The sequence below is a fragment of the Athene noctua genome, chromosome 28, assembly GCF_965140245.1.
Source record: "Athene noctua chromosome 28, bAthNoc1.hap1.1, whole genome shotgun sequence".
Classification (NCBI taxonomy): domain Eukaryota; kingdom Metazoa; phylum Chordata; class Aves; order Strigiformes; family Strigidae; genus Athene; species Athene noctua.
Window position 1 is genome coordinate 1,286,718 of NC_134064.1, and position 23,477 is coordinate 1,310,194.

Consider the following 23,477-nt stretch of genomic DNA (forward strand, 5'->3'; position numbering starts at 1 on the left):
CACCGTACCGCCCCCCCTCCCTGCCCCAGCAGCACTCGGGATCAGCCTCGGTCCCCTGCGGGCATCGCTCCAGGGCCAGCGCCAGACTTGTGGGGTGGGGTGGGGGGTGTCGTTCCCCGCTTACCCCCCACACCCTCCCGTTCCCCCCCCCCCCCCAGTTTACCACCCCACAGCCCCCCAGCCTGCAGCACCCCCATGGCCGGGGATCCCCGTGGGAATTCAAAAATAAAGAGCTCTCTCTATGTACAGGGACCGGGGAGGGAAAAGAGCGAAAGCAGAGTCCAAAGAACAACATCCACCACCAGCAACAGCGAAACGCCACAAGCACAGCCGGGGGGGGGGGGCTGGGACCCCCCCGCCACCACCGCCCCCCCTCACCAGCCGGGAGACACCCCTACCCCCCCCCCGAGGCAGAGACGGGCAGAGAGGGGGGGTCTGGCCGCGGGGTCATCCCCCCCAGCCTCCCCTGCCTGTGGCCGAGCGGCTGGGTTGGTTGGGTTGGTTTTTGGGTGTGTGTTTGGTTGGGGTTTGTGGTTTGGTTTTTTTTTTTCCCTTTTTTTTTTTTTTCCACTTTTTTGTTGTTGTTGTCATTGTTTTGGCTTTTTTTTTTTTTTTTTGTCTTTTTGTTTTCTGCAAACACAGGCACTGGAGGGGGGAGGAGCAGGGGCCGGGGCAGAGGGGGGGACAGGCATGCGGACGCGTGCTTCGGGGCCGCAGCTCCGGCTGCCGGCTCGGCTCCCATCGCCGTCTCCGTCGGGCTTGGAACCAGGACAGCCACCACCAGCTCTGCGGGGATGGGGGACCCCCCGCTGCCAGTAAGCCAGAACCGGGGCACCCCAACAGAATCACAGAATCACAGAATGACAGAATCATTCAGGTTGGAAAAGCCCTTCGGGGTCATCGAGTCCAACCCTCAGCCCGACTCTACAAAGTTCTCCCCTACCCCACATCCCCCACAGCTCATCCCAACGGCCCTGAAACCCCCCCAGGGATGGGGACTCCCCCCTCCCTGGGCAGCCTGTTCCACTCTCGGACCACTCTTGCTGGGAAACATTTTCTCCTCCTGCCCAGCCTGACCCTCCCCTGTGGCAGTTTCCAGCCGTTCCCTCTTGTCCTGTCCCTGATCCCCTGGGAGCAGAGCCCAGCCCCAGCCTCTCTGCAATGTCCTCTCAGGAGCTGCAGAGAGGGATGAGGGCTCCCCTCAGCCTCCTCCTCCTCACACTGAACACTCCCAGCTCCTTCACTGCCTCCTCACAGGATTGATTCTCCAGCCCCTCACCAGCCTCGCTGCCCTCCTCTGCCCTCGCTCCAGCCCCTCCAGATCTCTCTCGTACTGAGGTGCCCAAAACTGGACACAACCCTCCAGGTGTGGCCTCCCCAGTGCAGAGCACAGGGGGACTGTCACCTCCCTCCTTCTGCTGGTCACACTAGTGCTGATACAAGCCAGGAGGCCGTTGGCTTTCTCGGCTACGCGGGCACACTGCTGGCTCCTGGTCAGCTGCTTGTCACTGAGAACCCCCAGACCCTTTTCTTCCAGACAGCTCCAGCCACTCCTCCCCGAGCCTGTGGCCATGCAGGGGGTTGTTGTGGCCCAAGTGCAGGACCTGGCACTTGGCCCTGTTGAAGCTCATCCCGTTAACGTTGGCCACCGACCCAATCTATCCAGGTCTTTCAGTAACACCCCCCAACTCCCTCAAATCCCAATCCCCAGCACTCACCTTCACTGGAGTGGGGCAACAGGGGCCCCCGAGCCGTGGAAGTGGACGTTCTGCCACTTGCCATCGCGGCGGTGCCAGACGCGGGTCTCCTCGGACTGGCTGGTGCGGGGCCGGCCCTGGGCGTCGATGTACTGGGTGAGGCGGATGTAGGCGATGCAGGCAGCGTCCTCGCCAATGACGTGCACGTGAGGGTTCAGGATGGTCGTGTGGATCGGCTTGTTGTTCTTGGAGAGCACTGCGGGGGGGTCCGGGGTAGGGTGGCTGTGAGCAGGCAGGGGAATGGGCAGCAGGGCGGGCAGGGGAGGAGGGTGGATGGCCAGGGGACGGACAGGCAGATAGAATGAGCGCGCAGCCAGGTTGCATGGGCAGGATGGATAAAGGCAGGAGGAACAGGCAGGAGTTGTGTGCAGGCAGGATGGGCAGGTAGGGAGGGATAGAGGCAGAGAGGGGTAGATGGACAGGCAGGTAGACAGGACAGGCAGGCAGGATGGACAGACAGATAGAATGTGCAGGCAGGCAGGGTGGCCAGGCAGGATGGATAGGCAGGCAGGGAGGGAGACAGGCAGGGAGGGGTGGATGGCCAGGCAGGTAGACAGGATAAACGGGCAGGATGGAGAGGCAGGCAGAGAGGGACACGGGCAGGGAGGGGTGTATGGGCAGGCAGGACAGGCAGGGTGAGTGAGTGGGTGGCTGGCCAGGCAGGCAGACAGGATGGACAGGCAGGCAGGATGGGTAGATGGGCAAGAAGAGTGCAGGCAGGATGGACAAGCAGGCAGAGGTGGGTGGATGGAAACACAGACAGGAGAGACAGGCGGGCAGAAGAGAAGTGGATGGGGAACAGGCAGGAGAAACAGGGCAGCAGGCAGAGGATGGGCAGGATAACAGGAAGGATGGGCAGGATGGATGGATGGAGGGACCAAGCAGGGGACAGGCAGGCAGGAGCTGGGCAAGACAGGCAGAGGCTTGGCATGGGCTGGGAAGTTTGGATGGAGACATGTACAGGCAGAAGGGCAGGGGATGGACATGACTGCCTGGCAGGCAGGTGGGGGGCAGACAGGGACGGGTAAGGCAAACAGGCAGGGGACTGCCAGGCCGGGGGGGGGCAGGGCTGCGGGACAGAGACCAATGACCAGACAGACAGGGGACAGGCAGGAGGATGGGCAGGACAAGAGGATGGACAGCTAAGCAGGTAGCCAGGAGACAGGCAGGGGTCAGCAAAGGAGACAGGCAGGGAGACAGGCTGGATGGGGAGGGATTGGGCAGGCAGGGGACAGGGAGAGGACACACACGCTGGGTCGGGCACAGGCAGGGTGCAGGCAGGGCACAGGCACTCACAGTTCTCAAAGTAGAAGCGGTGGAAGTCCATGCCCTCCACCAGGTTGCCCAGGGCCTCGGGCTCAAAGGAGGTGAGCCCGGGGTCGCAGATCTTCCTGCAAGGCAGCGGGTGAGCAGCAGCCCCACCCCACCCTGCCTGGCCCTGCCCAGCCCACAGAATCCCAGAATCATCGAGGCTGGAAAAGCCCCTGAAGCTCCTCCAGCCCAACCATGACCCTCACCCTGACCGTTCCCAACTCCCCCAGATCCCTCAGCGCTGGCTCAGCCCGACTCTTCAACCCCTCCAGGGATCCCGGGGACTCCCCCCTGCCCTGGGCAGCCCATTCCAACGCCCAACAGCCCCTTCTGCACAGAAATCCTTCCTCAGAGCCAGCCTGACCCTGCCCTGGGCAGCTTGAGGCCATTCCCTCGGGGCCTGGCGCTGGGGCCTTGGCTCCAGAGACTCATCCCCCCTCTCTGCCCCCTCCTGGCAGGGAGTTGCAGAGGGCCAGGAGGTCTCCCCTCAGCCTCCTCTTCTCCAGACTGAACCCCCCAGTTCCCCCAGCCGCTCCCCAGCAGACCTGTGCTCCAGACCCTGCCCCAGCTCCGTTGCCCTTCTCTGGCCACGCTCGAGTCATTCAATGGCCTTTTTGGGGTGAGGGGCCCAAAACTGAACCCACTCAGCGAGGGGCGGCCTCACCAGTGCCCAGCACAGGGCTCAGATCCCTTCCCTGTCCCTGCTGGCCACGCCAGGGCTGGTACAAGCCCGGATTGCCCTGCCTGGCCCTGCCCGGCCCCACCCGCGGGTCCCCACTCACGCGTAGGCCTCAAAGTCCCCGTTGTTGACGGCCTCGATCAGCTGCTCCGTGATCTTGATGATCTCCTGCTTGCGGGCTGGGGGGGGACACGGCCGGTGTCAGCGCCACTGCCCGGCCCCATCCCTGCGCTGGGGGTCCCTGGGGTGGGGGGGACGGGGGGGACGGGGGAGATGGGGGAGCAGGGGGAGAGGGACAGACACGGGGTGTGGGGATGGGTGGCTGCACTGTCGGGGGGGACATGGAGAAGGGACACATGGGGGGGGCATGGGGACAGACAGAGGGACCATGGGGACAGACACAGGGACAGACAGACCACAGGGACAGACACACGGACCATGGGGACGGACAGAGGGACCTCTGCACACCCCGGCCCCTGCAGCTCTGCCACACCAGTAGCAGCATCCCCCTGCCCCAGGGGCCCTGTGTCCTCCCAGCACATCCCAGTGCTGCCCAGTGCCATCCCAGTGCCCTCCCAGCATGCTCAGGCATCCCAGTGCCAGCCCAGCATGTCCCAGTGCTTCTCAGTACAGTCCAGTGTTACCCCTGCATGTCCCAGTATACCCTAGCACCACTCCAGTGCATCCCAATACATCCAGTTCCATACCAGTATCTCCCAGTGCCACCCCACTGTGTCTCAGTGCCATTCCAGTGCATCCCAGTACCATCCCAGTGTAATACAAGAGATCCCAGTTCCATGCAAGTGCATCACAACACATCCCAGTCGATCCTATTGCATCCCAGTGCATGCCAGTGCATCCCAGTGCCACTCTAGTGCACTCCAATACATCCCAGTGCATTCCAATATGCCCCAGTTCCACCCCAGTGCAATCCTACTGCTTCCCAGTACACCCCAGTACATTCCAGCACCATTCCAGTGCATTCCATTACACCTCAGTTACATCCCAGTTTACACCAGTACATCTCAGGGCCATCCCAGTGCATTTCATTGCAACCCAGTGTCAGCCTATTGTGTCCCAGTGCCCTTCCAGCACATTCCAGTTCACGCCAGTTCCACCCCAATGCATCCCAGTGTCATGCTGTTGAATTCTAGCGTGTCCCAGTGGACCTCAGTACAATCCCAGTGTGTTCCAGTACCATTCCAGTGCAGCTCAGTGACATCCCAGTGTGATGCAGTGCATCTCAATGCATCCCAGTGCCATTCTAAGCTACTGCATCCCAGTGCCACCCCAGTGCATGCTGATGCATCCCCGTGCCATCTCAACGGATCCCAGTGCCAACCCAGTCGATCCCAGTGCCATTCCACTACATCCCAGAGCATCCCAGTGACACGCTGGTGCATCCCAGTACCATCTCAATGGATCCCAGTGCCATCCCAGTCCATCTCAGTGCATCCAGTGTATCCTGGTGTCATTCCAGCACCATTCCATGGCATTCCAGCATCCTCCCAGTACACCCCAATGCATCCTGGGGCCATCCCAGTGCATCGCAGCTCCATCCCAGTGCATCCCAGTGTCACCTCAGTGCACCCCAATGCATCCTGGGGCCAGCCCAGTGCTGTCAAATTGCATCCCAGTGCCAGCCCAGTCCACCCTAGCTCTATCCCAGTGCATTCAAGCACCATTCCAGTATATCCCAGCACCCTCCTAGTGCATCCCAGTGCCATCTCAGTGCATCCCAGTGAATCCCAAGGCATCCTGGTGCCCTCCCAGTGCCATCCCAGTGCCATCCCAGTGCATCCTGGTGCCAGCCCAGTGCATCCCAGCTCCATCCCAGTGCCATCAAATCGCATCCCAGTGCACCCCAATGCATCCTGGTGCCAGCCCAGTGCATCTCAACTCCATCCCAGCGCATTCCAGCACTATTCCAGTACATCCCAGCACCCTCCTAGTGCATCCCAGTGCCGTCCCAACGCACTCCAATGCATCCTGGTGCCATTCCAGAACCCTCCCAGTGCATCCCAGTGCCAGCAAATCACATCCCAGTGCCACTCCAGTGCATCCCAGTGCACTCCAGTGCATTCTGGTGTCAGCCCAGTGCCATCAAATCACACCCCAGTGCCATCACAGTGAATCCCAGTGCACCCCAGCTCCATCCCAGTGCCACCAAATCGCATCCCAGTGCCACCTCAGTGCATTCTAGTGCCAGCCCAGTGCCATCAAATCACATCCCAGTGCCACCTCAGTGCATCCCAGTGCATCCTGGTGCCAGCCCAGTGCATTCCAGTGCATCCTGGCTCCATCCCAGTGCATTCCAGTCAAATTCTATCCCAGTGCCATCTCAGTGCATCCCAGTGCATCCTGGTGCCAGCCCAGTGCATTCCAGTACCCTCCCAGTGCATCCCAATGCCATCAAATCACATCCCAGTGCCACCTCAGTGCATCCCAGTGCATTCTGGTGTCAGCTCAGTGCCATCAAATCACATCCCAGTGCCATCCCAGTGCATCCCAGTGCACCCCAGCTCCATCCCAGTGCCATCAAATCACACCCCAGTGCCACCTCAGTGCATTCTAGTGCACTCCAGTGCATTCTGGTGCCAGCCCAGTGCATCCCAGTGCATTCCAGTCAAATCCTACCCCAGTGCCATCTCAGTGCATCCCAGTGCATCCTGGTGCCAGCCCAGTGCATTCCAGTACCCTCCCAGTGCATCCCAATGCCATCAAATCACATCCCAGTGCCACCTCAGTGCATCCCAGTGCACCCCAGTGCCATCAAATCACATCCCAGTGCCATCACAGTGCATCCCAGTGCACCCCAGCTCCATCCCAGTGCCATCAAATCACACCCCAGTGCCACCTCAGTGCATTCTAGTGCACTCCAGTGCATCCTGGTGCCAGCCCAGTGCCAGCCCAGTGCATCCCAGTGCATCCTGGCTCCATCCCAGTGCATCCCGGTGCATTCCAGTCAAATCCTATCCCAGTGCCATCTCAGTGCATCCCAGTGCCATCAAATCACATCCCGGTGCCATCTCAGTGCATCCCAGTGCACTCCAGTGCAGCCTGGTGCCAGCCCAGTGCATCCTGGCTCCATCCTAGTGCCACCAAACAGCATCCCAGTGCCAACACAGTGCATCCCAGCACCCTCCCAGTACATGCCAGTGCCAGCCCTGCCCCGCTGCCGTCCCACGCCCCCGTCACCTTTTGTGTCCTCGTCCTCGATGGTGGTGTTGGTGCTGTCGGACGACTCCTGCCAGCGGGACGGCGGCGGTGCAGGGGGAGAGAACAGACAGAGAAGGGTCAGAGTCGGGCCCGGCGGGGTCGGGGGGGGTTTGAGCCGGGCTGGGGCTCGGCAGGACCCCGGCGATGCTGGATGTCACTGGGGGGGGGGGAGCCCCCACTGTCACCGCGCCCCCCGTGCACATTCCTCATCCGCTCCAGCGCCACGTCAGCCCCCCCCCGCCCCGCGCCATGGCTGATGCTGGGGGGAGGATGGAGGCGGAAAGCGGGGCCCCAAACGACCCCGGGGGGGTTAACGAACGCGGGCGAGGCGCGAAGGGAAGAGAGGCAGCAATACCTTTATGCCGTCCGCGGGGTTATGAATTACGGTAGTTTGAGGCTCCTATGGGAGAAGGGAGAGAGACAGAGGCGGGGGGGGGGGCGGGGGGGGAGGAAGCGAGAGCCCGGGGTGGGGGGACAACGGAGTGGGGGGACGACGGAGCGAGCAGCACGCGGACGGGGGCGAAGAGAGACCCAGACCGGATTCGGGGAGGGGCAGAGGGAGGGGGGAGAGAAGCAGAGAGTCATTAGTCCAGCGAAAGCCAAATGGTTTAATTCACAGAAAGACAGAGGAGGGGGGGGAGAAAGGGGGGAGAAAGTTGGGGGCAGGGTGGGGGGAGAGAGACACAGCGGGACCCCGTGGATGGCCAAGGAGGAGCCAGCCAGGTCGTGGAGGGCAGCCCCGTGCCCGGATCCTGCACCCACGGGGTCACGGTGAGCACCCCCGTGCCCGGATTCTGCACTCACAGGGTCACAGTGCACACCCCCGTGCCCGGATCCTGCACTCACGGTACCAGCTGGGCGCCCCCGTGCACCCACAGGGTCATGGTGAGCACCCCTGTGCCTGGACCCTGCACCCACCTTGCTGTCTGCATGGCCAGAGCACCCCCGGATCCAGCACCTGCTGGGCCAGCCGGGCACCCCCGTGCCTGGAGCCTGCACCCACAGGTCCCGGTGAGCACCCCCGTGCCCGGATCCTGCACTCACGGTACCAGCTGGGGAGCCCCGTGCCCGGATCCTGCAGCCGTGGGGTCACGGTGAGCACCCCCGTGCCCGGATCCTGCACCCACCTTGCTGTCCGCATGGCCAGAGCACCCCCGGATCCGGCAACCCCTGGGCCAGCCGGGCACCCCCGTGCCCCGATCCTGCACTTACCATCAAGGTCACGGTCAGCACCCCCATCCCTGAGCCTGCGTCCTGCACCCACCTCCTCGTCCGTGCGACGGGGCATCCCCGTGCCCCCGTACCCTGCACCCACCTTGCCATCCACGTCGGGGTGGGGGGGGCACCCCCATGCCCGCATCCTGCACCCCCTTTGCTGTCCGCGGTGCAGGGGCAGCCCCCCGTGCCCGTACCCTGCACCCACCTTGTCTGCATGACGGGGCACCCCTGTGCCCGTACCCTGCACCCCCTCTCCATCCCCATCCCCGTGATGCTTCCCCCCCACCCCCGCCAAAACCCCCAGCGACACCAGGGACAGCCGGACAGACAGACGAGGCGGGGTGGGGGGGTGGGTGGGGGCGGTGCATGGCGATGGATGGGATGGGCTGGCGGGATGGATCCGGCCGGGGGGGGTGCAAGGGGGTGCGGGGGGGGGCACCTACCAGCGCGGCGGGCGGGAGCGTCCCCTTGGGGCTGGTGACGCCGGCGCTGCCTTTGGTGCTGTTGGTCTGAGGCTGGGGGGGGGAAGAGAGGAGGGCTCAGCGGCATGGGGGGGGGGGCGGCCCCCCCACAGCCCCCCCCCCCGCGGCCCCTCACCTTCACGCCATCCGCCTTCTTGTTCAGTAAGCTCTTAGCTGCTGCGGGGGTGGGGGGCGGAAAGAGTGTCAGTGGCTGTTCCCCCCACTTTGGGGACAAAGGACACTGTGTATGTGTCCCCCACCCTGACCCCCCCTCCCCCGGACCCCCACCCTGATGCCCCTCTTGGGTGCCAGCAGCACCCACCACCCCGGTGTTGGGTTGTCCCCATCCTGGGGGTGTCCCCATCCCGAAGGGGGGGTGTGTCCCCATCCTGGGGGGAGTGTCCCCAACCTGGGGGGGCGTGTCCTCATCCTGGGACACACACACAAGAGCTTGGGGAGGGGTCCCCATCCTGATGGCCCCCACAGGGGGGGGGCAGGGCTGGCTTACCTTGGAGAAATGCAGAGAGGAAAGCGAGAGAGAGAGGAGGGTGGGAAGGAGAGAGAGAAACGGGGAGGAAAAGGAGGAAAAAGGGAAAAACATAAAAAAACAAACATAAAAAAGATGAGTTGAGTCCGGGGGGGGGGGGGCGGCCCCCTGTGCCCCCCCCCAGTGTCACCCTGGGGGTCGGTGGGGAGCATCTGTCACTGCTATCGCGATCTCTGGCCAGTGGGGGTCGGGGGGGGGGGTACGATGACACACACACAAGTGGCCTGGGGGCGTGTGTGTCACCTCCAGCATCCTCATCGGTAGGCCAAGCTCAGGGACACACCCCCCCCCCCCCCCGGTACCACGGGGTGGGGGGGCTGTGCGGTGACAGGTTTGGTGACAGCAGGGTGGCACAGAGCAGCACCCAATCGGGGGGAAGGGGGGGGGGGCAGGGAGAGGGGGGGAGAGGGGACACCCCTGCCCCCCCCGGCAGACCCATGTCCCCACAGGGATCCCTGGCGGGGTGTCCCCAAGGGTCCTGGTCCCTCCTCCGAAAGCAGGCGGGCGCTGAGAGTGGGGGTTTAAACCACAGCCGAACTGGGGGGGGAGGGGGGGGCTGGGGGGGGAACCCCAGCTGGGAGGGTCGGGGGGGCCAGCTGTAGCCCTTGGGATCGGGGGGGGGGACACGGTTTAAGACCCGCCAAGTGTTTCGCGGCACCACAAACACCGGCTGCAGCTCTCAGGAAGCCGTGCGGGTTGGGGGGGGCGGGGGGGGTGTCACATGCAGGTGGGCCACATGCCGGGGGCGGGGGTGCAGATTGGGAGACACAGGGGGGGACACGGGGGGGCACATGAGACATGCGGCTGCTTTGCCCCCCCTTCATGCACCGGTGTGCCCCCCCTGTGTGTGGGGGGAAGGGCAGTGCCGTGGGGTGGGAGCAATGGGGTGGGGGGCACCCTAAAAATTATATCTCCCCCCCCCCGCCCCAGCTCCCCATTGATGACCCAGGCAGGGTCCCCAGGGTTCCCTTGGGGGTCTCACCACAGTGTGTCCCCCCCGCCAGGGACTGGAGCAGGTCACAAGCACCCAAGCAGCGCCCCCCTGGAATGGGGGGGGTGGGGGGTGGGTCAAGCATTGCAGGGTGGGGGGCACAGAGACGCCCCTGGGACCAGCCGGGGGGTTACAGCGCGGGGGGCGAAGGGGGGACAGTGGCATCTCTCGGTCCCCGTGGGGAGGGGGAGAGGCTGTGGGGGGGTGCGGGGGGGGGGTGGGTGTGCGAGGGGGGGCCATGCATGCGCTCCGATTTCCGAGGAGGGCACCCGAAACCCGTTGGGGCGGGGGGGAGAGGAAGAGGATTGTTGGGGTGGGACATGGGGACAAAGGATCTGGGGCAGGGGACACACAGAAACCAAGCGGGGCTGGGGGGGTCGAGGCAGGGGGAGGGGGGGGCCGGGGGGGCCCTTTGCGGACGCGTCTACCTTGTTCCACCAGCCCCAGGGGGGCCCCGGCGGCGGCCGCCGACATGGTCGGAGGAGCGGTGGTCTGTCTGCCCACTGCGGGCAGGAGACGGGCAGAGGGCGGGCAGGAGAGAGAGAGAGAGAGGAGAGAAAGGGAGCAGAGCTCCTGTTAGGAGGGGGGGGGGCATGTGGGGGCGGGGGGGGCTGCAACCGGGACCCCCACCTTCCCACCCCCCCCCCCACCCCTCCCAACAAGAAGTCCTGGCATGCCCGTCACCCCGGCCTCAGGCCTGGGGGGGGGCCTCGGTGCTGCTCCTCGTTTCCCCCCCGCCCCCCCCCTTTCCCCAACTCCGTGTCCCCCCCCCCGCCCCTCGCCAGCCACCGGAGTGGAGGGGGGGGACACGGGGACCGGGCACTACCTGCTGCTGTGTGCGTGGGGCGGGGGGGGCTGGATCCTGCCCCCCCCTTGGCTAACGCACGCCCCCGTCCTCGCTGACAGGGAAAAAATGGGGAGGGGGGTTGGGGGGGGGGTGGGGGGGGGAAAAAGAGAGAAAGACAGCGACAGAGAGAGGGGGGAAGGGGGCACCGGCCTCGGCGGGGGCTGCGGGTTGGGGGGCTGCGGCCCCCAGCCCCCCCTGGCCAGCGGGAGCCCCCCCTTACCTGAGAAGTTCCTGGTGGCCAACATGGTGGTGAGGATGGCGCCCTGCAAGGGGGGAGGATCAGGATGAGGCCCTGGGCTGGGTGGGCTGGGGGGGTGGAGGGGGGGCAGGACTGGACCCTGCTGCGCTGGGTGCCACAGGGATGGGACGGTGGCCACGGCCAGGATGTGCCCCGCCGAGGAAGGGCAGGACGGTGCTGGGCGGGGGGGGAACCCTCACCTTGAGCTTCCTCCGGGCGTTGAACTTTTTCAGACACTCTACCGTCTCCTGCCTGTGCATCATGGAGGCCACGGTGGAGCGTTGCTGCAGGGGACAGGGGGGGTCAGTGCCAGGCGCTGGCAGCCCCCCCTTGGCTGTGGGGGGGACACTGGGAGCCGGGGGGGGGGACACACCGGGAGCCGGGGTGGACACTGCACTTACGCAGACCCACGGGTGCTTGAGGGCTTCGTGGGCTGTGATGCGCTTGGCAGGGTTGATGGTCAACATCTGGTTGATGAGGTTTTTCGCTTCGGGGGTGACTGTGTCCCACTCGGGCGAAGGGAACTGGGAGGGGGGGGATGGCAACAGAGGGGGTGACGGCTGGGGAGGGGCAGCCCCACAGCGCCTGTGTCCCTCCACTGCCCCACGTGTCCCCAGGCAGCCACCAGAGCTGTGGCCCAAAGCCATCCCCCTGGCTTTGCCTGGTGGTGATTAGCTGTAGTGTTCCTCAGTAGGTTCCAGAGTTAACAGGCTGGCTGGCCACAGCGCAGGGGGTGCCTGGCACCAGGGACTTACATCGTAGGCACCGGCCTTGATCTGTTGGTAGAGTTTGTGCTGGTCCTCGTCCCAAAACGGCGGGTAGCCCACCAGCAGGATGTACAGGATGACGCCTGGGCGAGGGAGAGTGGGGTCAGGGCTGGGGGACGGGGACCCCTGGCCCCCCTGGGGCTCCCCCCGGCCCCAGCCAGGGACAGGCGTGTCCCCAAGTTGGCCTGGCCCCACACCAGCCCCTCAGTGCTGCCAGGATGGCACCGGCCCCTGTGGTAGCCACTTGGCCCAGGGTGGCCCCGGGAGGGGCACTGGGATGGGATCAGGACGGGGACTGGGACAGGGCTGGGACAGGAGCAGGGATCCAGCACGGAACTGGGGTGAGGACCAGGGGGAGACTGGGATGGGAATGGGATGGGGCTGGGAAGGGAGTGGGATGGGGATCGGGATGGGATGAGGATGGAGATCGGGGTGGGACCAGGCAGGGGTCAGGTAGGAACTGGGTAGGACCGGGCAGCGATTGGGTTGGATCAGGCAGGGTTCAGGCAGGGTTTGGGCAGGGGTTGGGCAGGGATCGGGCAGGGATCAGGCAGCATTCAGGCAGGGATCAGGCAGGGTTTGGGCAGGGATCGGGCAGGGATCTGGCAGGGATCAGGCAGGGTTCAGGCAGGGATCGGGCAGGGATCGGGCAGGGATCAGGCAGGGATCGGGCAGGGATCGGGCAGGGATCGGGCAGGGTTCGGGCAGGGTTCGGGCAGGGTTCAGGCAGGGATCTGGCAGGGTTCGGGCAGGGATCGGGCAGGATCAGGCAGGGTTCAGGCAGGGTTCAGGCAGGGATCAGGCAGGGTTCGGGCAGGGATCGGGCAGGGATCGGGCAGGATCAGGCAGGATCAGGCAGGGTTCAGGCAGGGTTCAGGCAGGGATCGGGCAGGGATCGGGCAGGGATCGCCTCTTACCGCATGCCCAGATGTCCACGGGTTTGCCGTAGGCCTCTTTGCGCAGCACTTCGGGCGAGAGGTAGCCGGGCGTGCCGGCGAAACCTGCGGGGGGAGCGGGGCTGAGCCGCGGTGGGCGGCGGGGGGGGCGCGGGGGGGCACGGGGGGGCACTCACCGAACCAGGCCTGCTGATCCCCTTGCACCTCGATGGCGAGGCCGAAGTCAGCCAGCTTCACCGCCGCCCCTTTGCACTTGCTGGCCAGGAGCAGGTTCTCCGGCTGCCGGGCGCGGGGTGAAGGGGGGGACAGGAGGATCCGGCGGGGGGGTCGGGGGGGGGAAGCAGAGGGTGGGCTTTGCAGCTGTCATCGAGGGGGTCCTGCCCGTCTGCCAGGCCCGAGCCCCCCCAGCCCAGCTCAACCCCCCCGCCGCACACATCCCCATCTCCCACCCTGCTCATGTCCCCCCCCCCGCACCCCAAAGGGGGGATCTGGGTGCGATGCGGGGGGGTCACAGCGAGCACAGAGTGTGCTGTGACTGAGGGGGGGGTGTCACACGCACCCCCAGGCAGGGGAAATGGCAGCTGGGGGTTACTCAGAGCAGAGGGGGACCCCCCCATCCCCAGGGGGAGCTCAGTCCCCCACCTTGGGGACCCACCGAGGCAGGGCGCCCCCCTCCCCACGCTGCGGGGACCCCAAGGCCTGGGGGGGGGGAGAAGCACCCTACGGACGGACAGACGGGGCCGGGGGGGGACACACTCACCTTGAGGTCCCTGTGGACGACCCCCATCTGGTGACAGTGGAGGACGGCCTCCAGGATCTGCTGGATGCAGTGGCTGCGTGCAAACGGCGGGGGGGGGTCAGGGGCACGCTGCCCCTCCCCCCACCACCTCCCACACCCCCTTGCTGGGGGGGGGTGTCCCCACCCCCCCCAACACATCCCGCTGCACCCTGGGGGGGACCCTACAAAACCAAGCAGTGATTTTGTACTGGGGGGGGGGGTGCTGAGCTTGGCACCCCCCCACGCTCCTGCCTGCGGCGGGGGGGTCACCCCCGGCGGGGGGGGTCACTGCCTGGAGGGTGCCCGTCAGGGGTGCTGCTGACCCGTGGGGGTCACCCGAATGGTGCTGCTGTGCCCCCGCCCCCACACGGGACCCCCCCTGCGCCCCCCAGCCCTGCTGCTGCCCGGACACGGGTCCCCCAGACAGGACTCACAGGGCGGGGGGGTGGGGGGTGCGGGGGGGCGGATGGAGACGAGACAAGAAAGAAAGAGGGAAGGAGCGGGGGAATGAGAGGCTGAAATGGGGGTGAAGGGGGGGGGCCCGCCTGGCTGGGGGTGCTGGGGCATGGCGGGGGGGGGAGGGGGGGGGGAGCCTCCCTGCAAAGGGAGGGGTCAAAAAATGGGGGAAGGGGGGCAGAAAAAGGAGGGAGGAGAGAGCCCCAAAGTGGGGTCCCAGCAAGGGGAGCGGGGGGGCCGGGAAGCGGGATGCTCCGGCGGGTGGGGGCAGCGCGGGGGGCACGGCCCCCCCGGCCCCCCCCGTTATACTGACCTGCGGCTCCCTCTGCACAGGGGCAAAGTGATGGGTGGGAGAAACGCGTGCTAATAGCTCATGGACACAGTGACTGCAAAACAAAACGGGGGGGCGGGGGCGGGGGGCGGGGGCAGGGGGTGGGGGGAGGATGGAGGGACGGGGGGGCGGGGGGGCAGGAGCGGGTAAAAGGGGTGTGAAGGGGGGTCAGGATGGAGAGGAATGGGATGGGGGGCAGGAGGGGGGCAGGGGGTGGGAGGGGGGGCAGGATGTGGGGTGAGGGGGGTAAAGGGTGTGTGTGGGGGGGTCAGGATGGAGAGGAAAGGGATGGGAGTGGGGGGGCAGGATGGGGGGGGGCAGGAGAGGGGTGATGGGAGGATCCAGGGCCAGAGGGAGCCGGGGCCGGGGGGGGGGGGGGGCAGGAAGGGCAGGTTGGGGGGCAGGTGGAGCATCAGGAGGCAAAACACAGGGAAGGGGGTGCCAGGGCAAGAGGGGGGGGGGGCAGCGAGCGGGGGGGCAGCGGTGGGACAGACGGACACACGGACGGACACACGGACACGCACAGAGCCCGAGCGACGCGTGATGGGAGACAGGGAGGGATGGGGGGGGATGGAAGGGAGGGACGGACGGAGCGAGGGGGGGGGTACGGGGTTGGGGGGGGGGGACAAGGGGACGGGGAGGGGGCGGAGATGGGGGGAACGAGAGAGGGGAAGAAACAATGTTGTGAAAGCCCAGAGACCACGGGGACGGGCACACGGCGGGCACACAGGGCGTGGGGGCTCGGTACCAGCACGGGGGGGGGGCCCTGAGGGCCCCCCGCCTGCTCCCCCCCCACCCCCCCAGCACATGTCATGACAGCGCCAGGCCTCAGCGGCAGAGGGGAAGAGCATGGAGTGGTCGGGGGGGGAGAGGGGGGATGTGAGGGGGGGCCCCACCAAGCACCTGGCAGCAGGATGGAGCCGGTGGGGGGGGGGGGTACGGTAATGGGGGGGCACCCCCTGCACCCCCTGGGTGCCCCCCCTGCCTGCCTTGCTGGAGCTGCCCCATCCCTGCAGCTCCCCGCCCCCCCCCCCGGGAGGGGCACTGGGGTGTCCAGCGGGGTTTGGGGAGGGGGGGAGGTTTGGGGGGGCGCGGGGGCTCACCTGGCATCGGCTTCGCTGTAGTACTCCCGCGCCACGATGTCCTCGAAGAGCTCCCCGCCGGTCACCCTGCAACGCAGCCAGGCCACCGCGTCACCCCGCGCCCCCCCACCCCCGGGACACCCCCAAACCCCCCCCCGGCTTCCCTCCCTGCCCCCCGGCCACACTCACAGGTCGAAGACGAGGTAGTGGAACCCCTCCTCTGAGATGCTGTCGTGGAGCCGCACTGCGGGGACAGGACGGGGACGGGGACGGGCTCAGCCCCGCGGTCCCCCCACCCGCCACGCGTGGCACACGCGGCCCTCGCCCCCACCCCCCGCACCAACCAGGGGGCACCCGGCGCGGCCCCGGCAGCACCCCAAGGGTAGGACCCCGCCACGTCCCCAGGGGGGCACCCACTCAGCATCCCCCCCCCCCCCGCCAGCACGTCCCGGGGATGGTCCCCAGGGGTGAGCCCCCACGCGGCCCCGGGTGAGCCCCCAGCGTGCCCCCCCCGCGCGCCCCGCGGTGGCCGCAGCCTGTCCCCGGGTGGCCGCAGCGTGCCGCGGGCTCACCGATGTTGGAGTGCTTCAGCAGGCGGCAGATGCGGGCCTCCCGCTCCAGCTTCTGGTGGTCTGAGGGGACACGGGTCAACCGGGGCCCCCGCAGCACCCCCGGCCCCCCCGCAGGGGCACCCACCCCCCGCCCGAGGAGCCCAGAGGCGCCCACGTGTGAGTGCGCGGGGGTGCGGGTGTGTGCAGGTGTGCACACGGGAGCGGGGGTGTGTCTGCGGTGTGCACGTGCGGGTGTGGCTGCACCGGCGTGTGTGCACGCGGTCGTGCGGGGGGGGGGGTGCAGCTGCGTGTTTGTGCGTGTATGGATGGGTGTGCACACAGGGGGGGTGCGCGAGGATGCGTGGCTGTACGTGTGCGTGGTTGTGCACGTGTGTGGTCGCGTTTGCATGGCAAGGGGCGTGTGGATGTTTGTGTGGTTGTAGATTGAGAGGGGGGTAGTATGTGTAGTTGTGCACCTGTGTGCAGGTGTGCCGCTCTCTGCGGGCGTGCCTGTGTGCGGCTGTACCTGTGGTGTGCGGCTGTAGCTCTGCGTGCAGCTGTCCCTACGTACAGGTGTACCCGTGTGCAGCTGTACATCCACGCAGTTGTACCAGGGTGTGCACCTGTACCTGCGTGTGCGAGTGTAACTGTGTGTGTGCAGCTGTACCTCTGTGTGTATGAGTGTACCTGCACCTGTGCATGAGTGTACCTGTGTGTGTGCACGAGTGTACCTGTGTGTGTGCGGCTGTACCTGTGTATGTGCACGAGTGTACCTGTGTGTGTGCACGAGTGTACCTGTGTGTGTGCGGCTGTACCTGTGTGTGTGCACGAGTGTACCTGTGTGTGTGTGTCTGTACCTGTGTATGCGCAAAAGTGTACCTGTGTATGTGCACGAGTGTACCTGTGTGTGTGCAGCTGTACCTGTGTGTGTGCACAAGTGTACCTGTGTGTGTGCACAAGTGTACCTCTGTGTGTGTGCACGAGTGTACCTGTGTGTGTGCGGCTGTACCTGTGTGTGTGCACGAGTGTACCTCTGTGTGTCTGTATGGCTGTACCTCTGTGTGGGTGGCTGTGCCTGTGTGTGCGTGTGAGTGTACCTGTGTGTGTGTGTGTGTGTGTGTCTGTACCTCTGTGTGTGTGTGTGTGTGTCTGCATGTGTGCATGAGTGTAGCTCTGTGTGTGTGTGCGTGGCTGTACCTGTGTGTGTGCGTGGCTGTACCTCTGTGGGCGAGCGTACCTGTGTGTGTGTGGCTGTACCTGTGTGTGCACGCGAGCGTACCTGCGTGTGTGACTGTACCTGTGTGTGTGCGGCTGTACCTGCGTGTGGCCGTACGTGTGTGCACACGGGGACACGTCTGCCACTGTACGAGTGTGGCTGTCCCTGTGTCCGGCTGTCCCTGTGTCCGGCTGTCCCTGCACACGCAGGCGCCGGCCCAGCCCCGCTGCTGCCTGGGGGGGTCGGGCAGGGGCAGGCAGGGCGGGGGCACACAGACACACGGACAGGGGTGTGTGCCTGCTCACACACCGCCCACACACGTGTGCGTGTGTACACACACATGTATAGACACGAACACACACCCCACCCCGCCTGCACATACATGTGCGCACACACCCCCCCTGCACACACGTGTGCAAACCCCCCGTGTCCAGCACACACAGACACAACCTGCACACGTGTGTGTATGTGCACACACACCCCCCACGCACACTGTAGCTCACACAGAGCAAACACACACTGCTCACAGCTGTGCGCACACACACACACACACACACACACACAGAGCCGTGGCCAAGGTACACGCACACACGTGTGTACACACCTAGAGTACACCCCCACGTGCTCAGTGCAGCCGTACACTGCCTGCTCACATGTGCACACACAACTACACCCCCACACACTGTGCACACACACGTCCCACACCTGCACACGCTACTCAGGTGTGTACACACCCCCTGCCAGCCATTGCTGAGGTGTGCACACACCCCATGACACACTACAGGTGCACGCACACGCCCTGCTCACACGTGTGCTCACATACACTCCCCACACGTGCAGTGCACACACCTGCGTACACGTTATGCACACACACAGCTGACATGTGTGCGCACACCCATGAACCCACTGACACAACACACGCACACGCACGCACACACTCTGCCTGCTCACACCTGTGCACACATCCCCACGCACACGGAGCACACACATAACTGGGCGTGCACACACCTGTGCACCCCCCCACTGCTCACGTGTGTGCGCACCCCCACAAACACACACACACACTGTGCACACCTGCACGTGCACACCCCCCCATGCACACATACACTGCACACACACGTGTGCACACACAGAGCTTACACATGTCCACAGACACACCCCCCAAACACACACACAGTTCACACCTGTGAACCACACAATCATGCACACATGCACTGCACACACGTGTGCATGCACACACCCTCATGCACACACAGCACACACCCGTGTATACAACAGACATGCACTGCACACACGTGTGTACACACATAGCTCACACGTGTGCACACACCCCCATCTACACACTGCACACACATGTGCACACACACTGCTCACACCCATGTGCACACACAGAGCTCACATGTGTGCACACACAACCATACACACACATGTGCACACATCCCCGTGTACACATCAGACACGCACTGCACACACGTGTGCATGCACACACCCTCATGCACACACACACGCGCGCACACTGCTCACACCTGTGTGCACACACAGAGCTCATGTGTGCATGCACACAACCATGCACACACAATGTGCACACACACGCATGCACACACATGTGCGCACACACCCATGCAGACACACTGCACACACATGTACACATACCCACATACAGACACTGCACACGTGTGCACACACCCGTGTATACACACACTGCACACGTGCACACACACATCCCCATGTGCGCACTGGACATGCACTGCACACACGTGTACACACACTGCACACCCACGTGTGCTCACACACCTGTGTATACAATGGATACACACTGCACACACATGTGCACACTGACACACACTGCACACATGTGCACACACACTCATGTGCACATCTGACACGCACTGCACACCCCCCCCCCCATGTACACATCACACACACCCCCCCCACTCACACCTGTGTGAACACACACACCCGTGCACACACCCCCATGGGCACACGGGATATGCACTGCACACGCGTGTGCACACCCCCCAGGTGCACACTGGACATGCACTGCACACGCGTGTGCACACCCCCCCAGGTACACATCACACACACACCTGTGCGAACACGCACCCCCCCATGTGCACACTGGGCACGCACTGCACACACGTGCACACCCCCCCTGCACATACACACACTGCACACCCCCCTGCTCACACACACACACACACACACACACGCGCGCGCGCTGGCTGCTCACACGTGCACCCCCCCCAGGGGACCCCGGGACACTGTGGGGCGCAGAGGGGCAGCGCAGGGACACACACACACACACACACACACACACACACACACACACACACACAACCCCCCCGTGGGGCAGCAGAAGGCACTGGGGGGGTGAAGGCCGGATCCAGCCCCCACCCCAGCGACCACCACGGGTGCCGCAGGTGTCACCACGGGCGCTGGGGTGACTGGGGGGGTGGCCACGGGGGCGCCCGGCGCAGGGGAGCTGGCGGGGGTGCGGGGGGGTCCTACCTCTGGCAGAGAGCTTTTTGGTGTTGATGATCTTGGCGGCGTACTCATGGCCGGTGCAGAGCTTGACGCAGCGCCGGACCACCGAGAAAGCCCCCCTGGGGACGGGGACAGGCTGAGCACCCCCCGCCTGCCTCAGCCCCCCCACCCCAAAACCAGGCCCGGGGCGGGGCAGGGGGCTCCCCCCCGTGACTCAGCACCCCCCTGGCCGGGGGCTGCATCGGCCGTGACTCAGCACCCGGAGGGTGAACCCCGACACCGGGGGGGGGACACCCGACACACACGCGCACACACACACACACACACACACACACACACACACACGCGCGCGCGCACAACACCCCGCGGGCATGGCCGGGGCCGTGGATGGGGGGTGCTGGGGGGGTGCTGGGGGGGCGCGGGGGGGGCGCTGGGGGGGGGGCGGCGTCACGGAGGGTCGAGGGAAGGATCCGGCACCGGCAGCCCGTTGCCATGGGGACAGCGGGTGGCCCGGATGGCGGTGGCCATGGTGGCCATGGTGGCGGTGGCGGCGGGCACAGGGCCCGGCTGTGGGTACGGGGGGGGCACCGGGACCCAGCGGCCCCCCCGGGGCCGGGGCCAGGGCCGGCGTGGCCGTGGCCGTGGCCGTGGCCGGCAGCGGTGCCCCGTCACCCGCAGCCCCTCCCGGTGCCACCACCACTGGTCCCCTCCCAGGACCAACGTCCCTGCCCGTCCCCTGCCCGCCGGGGTCCCCAGGGGCTGCGGGTGTCCCCGCTCTGCCGGGAGGGGACACAGAGGGGACCCTCGCGAGACACAGCCCCCCTCCCCCCCAGCCCGCCCGTCCCCCACGCCGAGGGTCCCGCGGGGGGGCGCTGGGGGCCGGGCCAGCCCCTGTCACCGCAGCGGGTCCCCGCGTCCCGGGACACCCAGAGCCACGCGCCGGCCGGGACGGGGCGGGGGGGGACACCTGCCACCGCCGGGGGGGGACAAGGGGCAGCTCCCCAGGGCCTGGCACCCCGCGGCCCCCCCGGGCGGCCCCAGAGGGACACGGTGGGTGGCGGCGCCTGCGGGAGGGGCTGTCTTGGCCCTCCCCATCCCCCAGTCTGTGCCTCAGTTTCCCCACCGGCCAGGGGCAGATGTCCCCGACAGCCCCGGCAGGAGGGGACACACGGACACGGGGACACACGGACACGGACACACACACACACACACACACGCGCGCGCGCGGTGGCTGGCGGGTGACACGGAGGGAAGGGGGGGGGGAATCACGTTGCCATGGCAACCAGGACGGGCTGGATTTTGGAGAGAGCGAGGGAAGAGCCCCCGATGGCTCCACGTCCGTCCCCCCCCCAAAGGGACCCCCAAAGGGACCACGTCTACCCTGAAAAATGTCCCCCTCGCTATGGGGGGGGCGCATCCCCCCCCTCCCCCGACGAGGACTGCTCGCTCCTGCCCCCCCCCTCCCCCGTTTTACCACCCCCACCCGTTTTACCCCCTCCCAACCCTGCGTGTGGCTCGGGGCGGGGGGGGGTGTGTGGAATCTGACACCCCCCCTCGCCCCTTGGGAGAAAATGAGCCCCCCCAAAACAAGCTCCTCCTCAGTTCCCCTCAACACCTGCCCCGGGGGGGGGTCATGGACACGGGGGGGGGGGCGGGGCGGGGGGCGAAGGACCCGCGGGGGGGCAGGGGGCACCTGGGGGGCTTTAGGCATTAGGGGGGGTCCAGAAGGGCTGGCGTCTATAAGGACCAGCGGGGGGGGCGGGGAGCAGATTTGGGGAGTTATATAAGGCCCAAAGGGGTCTAACGGGGGCTGGGGGGGGCGGGAGGATGAGGGGGGTCTGTCAGGACCAGAGGGGAGATATGGATGAGGGGTCTGTAGGGATGGGGGCGCGTGCAGAGATCGGGGTATCTATAGGGGTGGGGGGCGAGGGGGACCTGGAGGATGGGGGGGGGATGTCTAAAAGGAGCAGGAGCCTGTGGAGACTCAAGGACGGTCTGAGGATGAGCGATGTCTGTAGGGACCGGGGGGGCTCTAAGGACTCGGGGTGGGGGTGTCTGTCAGGATTGGGGGGGGTGGGAGGTCTATAAGGACCCCCATGACTATAAGGGCTGGGGGGGGGGGGTCGGTAAGGGGGGTTTGGTGGGGTCTGTAAGGACCAGGGACGCTGTAAGGACCGGGGGATGTTGGGGGTCTGTGAGGATGGGGGGGTCTCTAGGAGCAAGGGGGGCTGTGAGGACTGGGGGGCTGTGGGGGCCAGGGGCGGGAGCAGGAGTGCTGGGGGGTCAGGGGAGATGGAGAGGGGGGGTCTATACGGTTGGGGGGTCCATAGGGTCAAGGGCAGCAGTAACGACTGGGGGCGTCCCTAGGGATGGGTGATTGCAGACTGGGGGGGGGATCTGGAAGGATTAGGGGGGTCTGGGGCATAGATAAGGACCGGGGGGGGCCAGGAAAGCCTGAGAGGTCCATAGGGTGGGGGGTCCGTGGGGAATAAGGGGGCTGCAGGGACTGGGGGGGGTCTCTGGGGACGGGGGTGACCCCGAAGAAGCGGGGGGTCCGGGCCGCCGGGGGGGGCTGTAGGGCCCAGGGGTCCCTGCGGCCAGGGCCGGGGGGGAGGATTGCTGGGGAGTGGGGGGCAGGTACCGGACCGGGGTGTCGGGCGGTATAAGGGGGGGCGCGGTATGGGGGGGCAGGGCTAGTACCGGGGGGAGGGCAGTACGGGGCGGGGGGGGGGGGCGGGGGGGGGCCGGGTAGGGCCGGTCCCGGGGTGGGGGACCGGCGCGGGGGGGGGGGGGGGGGGGCCGATCCCGGGTGCCCCGTCCCGCGGTGGGGGGGGGATGCGTCACGTCTGCACCGAGCGGCGGCCGGAGCCCCGGGCAGCGGCCCCCCGCCCCCCGCCGCCCCCCGCCGCCCCCCGCGCTCCGCCCGCGGCCGGGGCCGGGGCCGGGGCCGTGCCCGGGGCCGGGGCCGGTGCCGGTGCCGGCGGCCCTTACTTGCCGATCTCCTCGTAGAGCTGGTACTCGTCGGTGAAGCGGGTGCAGGGCACGGTGGTGGCCATGCTGCCGCCGCGCCGCGCCGCAATGAGCCGCCCCGGCACCGGCTCCGCTCCGGCTCCGGCTCCGCCTGGCGCGGGGGGGCGGGAGGAGGCGCTGCCGGGCCGGGGGAGGCACCGGCCGGGGGAGGCACCAGCCCGGGACAGCCCCCGCCGCCCCCCGCGCCCCGGCTGGGATCCCCCACCCCCTCCCCTTTAGCCCCCCCTTCCCCGGGGTACCCCCCGCCTCGGACCTGCCCCCGCGCCGGGGACCACCCTGCGCCCCCCCCGCCTCGGATCGCCCCCACACGCCGGTTCGCAGCCGCATCCCCCCCCGCCCGGGGCTGGACCCCCCAGGACCCCGCGGGGATGCTCCTTTCTCCCATACCCAGATCCACCCCCGAGACCCCTTTATCCCAAATCCCCACACACACATCCCCCCCCCCCCCAAAGCGCCCCCATATCCCGAACCCCTCCCAGGGATCCCACATCCCCCCCAAGGGCCCCAAATCCGCTCCCCCCGTCCGGGGATCCCTCATCCCTCCCCAAAGGCCCCAATATCCAGACACCCCCACCCCGAGAACCCCACATCCACCCCCTCCGCCACCCTCACTGCACC

At 66.7% G+C, this 23,477-nt stretch overlaps 1 protein-coding gene across 6 annotated transcripts; it reads right to left on the reverse strand.

The window, feature by feature from the left end:
* Nucleotides 1-604: 604 nt before the first annotated feature.
* Nucleotides 605-22,953, reverse strand: CAMK2B (calcium/calmodulin dependent protein kinase II beta). 6 transcript variants are annotated; one of them, XM_074928709.1, is made up of 21 exons: nucleotides 22,821-22,953; nucleotides 19,854-19,948; nucleotides 16,151-16,210; nucleotides 15,768-15,822; nucleotides 15,600-15,665; nucleotides 13,692-13,764; nucleotides 13,108-13,210; nucleotides 12,953-13,036; nucleotides 12,024-12,118; nucleotides 11,670-11,792; nucleotides 11,469-11,552; nucleotides 11,251-11,293; nucleotides 10,612-10,686; nucleotides 8,782-8,822; nucleotides 8,628-8,699; nucleotides 7,322-7,366; nucleotides 6,946-6,994; nucleotides 3,851-3,926; nucleotides 3,054-3,148; nucleotides 1,719-1,953; nucleotides 605-809 (listed from the first exon to the last, which is right to left on the reverse strand). In XM_074928709.1, exons 1-20 carry the CDS (start codon nucleotides 22,883-22,885, stop codon nucleotides 1,721-1,723), a joined length of 1,632 nt encoding a protein of 543 aa, XP_074784810.1. In that variant the 5' UTR covers nucleotides 22,886-22,953; the 3' UTR covers nucleotides 605-809; nucleotides 1,719-1,720. The 6 variants fall into 6 exon arrangements, with proteins under 6 accessions (XP_074784810.1, XP_074784809.1, XP_074784808.1 ...); XM_074928708.1 differs by having other exon boundaries at nucleotides 605-786; nucleotides 8,782-8,819; nucleotides 22,821-22,952; XM_074928707.1 differs by having other exon boundaries at nucleotides 8,782-8,819; nucleotides 22,821-22,951.
* Nucleotides 22,954-23,477: the final 524 nt, after the last annotated feature.

What these genes read in the sequence shown, in the direction of transcription:
- CAMK2B (XM_074928709.1), bottom strand. Translation starts at nt 22,885, where the DNA reads ATGGCCACCACCGTGCCCTGCACCCGCTTCACCGACGAGTACCAGCTC. An exon ending in GCTGAAGCACTCCAACATCG is followed by an intron (nt 15,823 to 16,150) that starts GTGAGCCCGCGG and finishes CTGTCCCCGCAG; the next exon opens with TGCGGCTCCACGACAGCATC. An exon ending in TCAAGCACCCGTGGGTCTGC is followed by an intron (nt 11,553 to 11,669) that starts GTAAGTGCAGTG and finishes TGTCCCCTGCAG; the next exon opens with CAACGCTCCACCGTGGCCTC.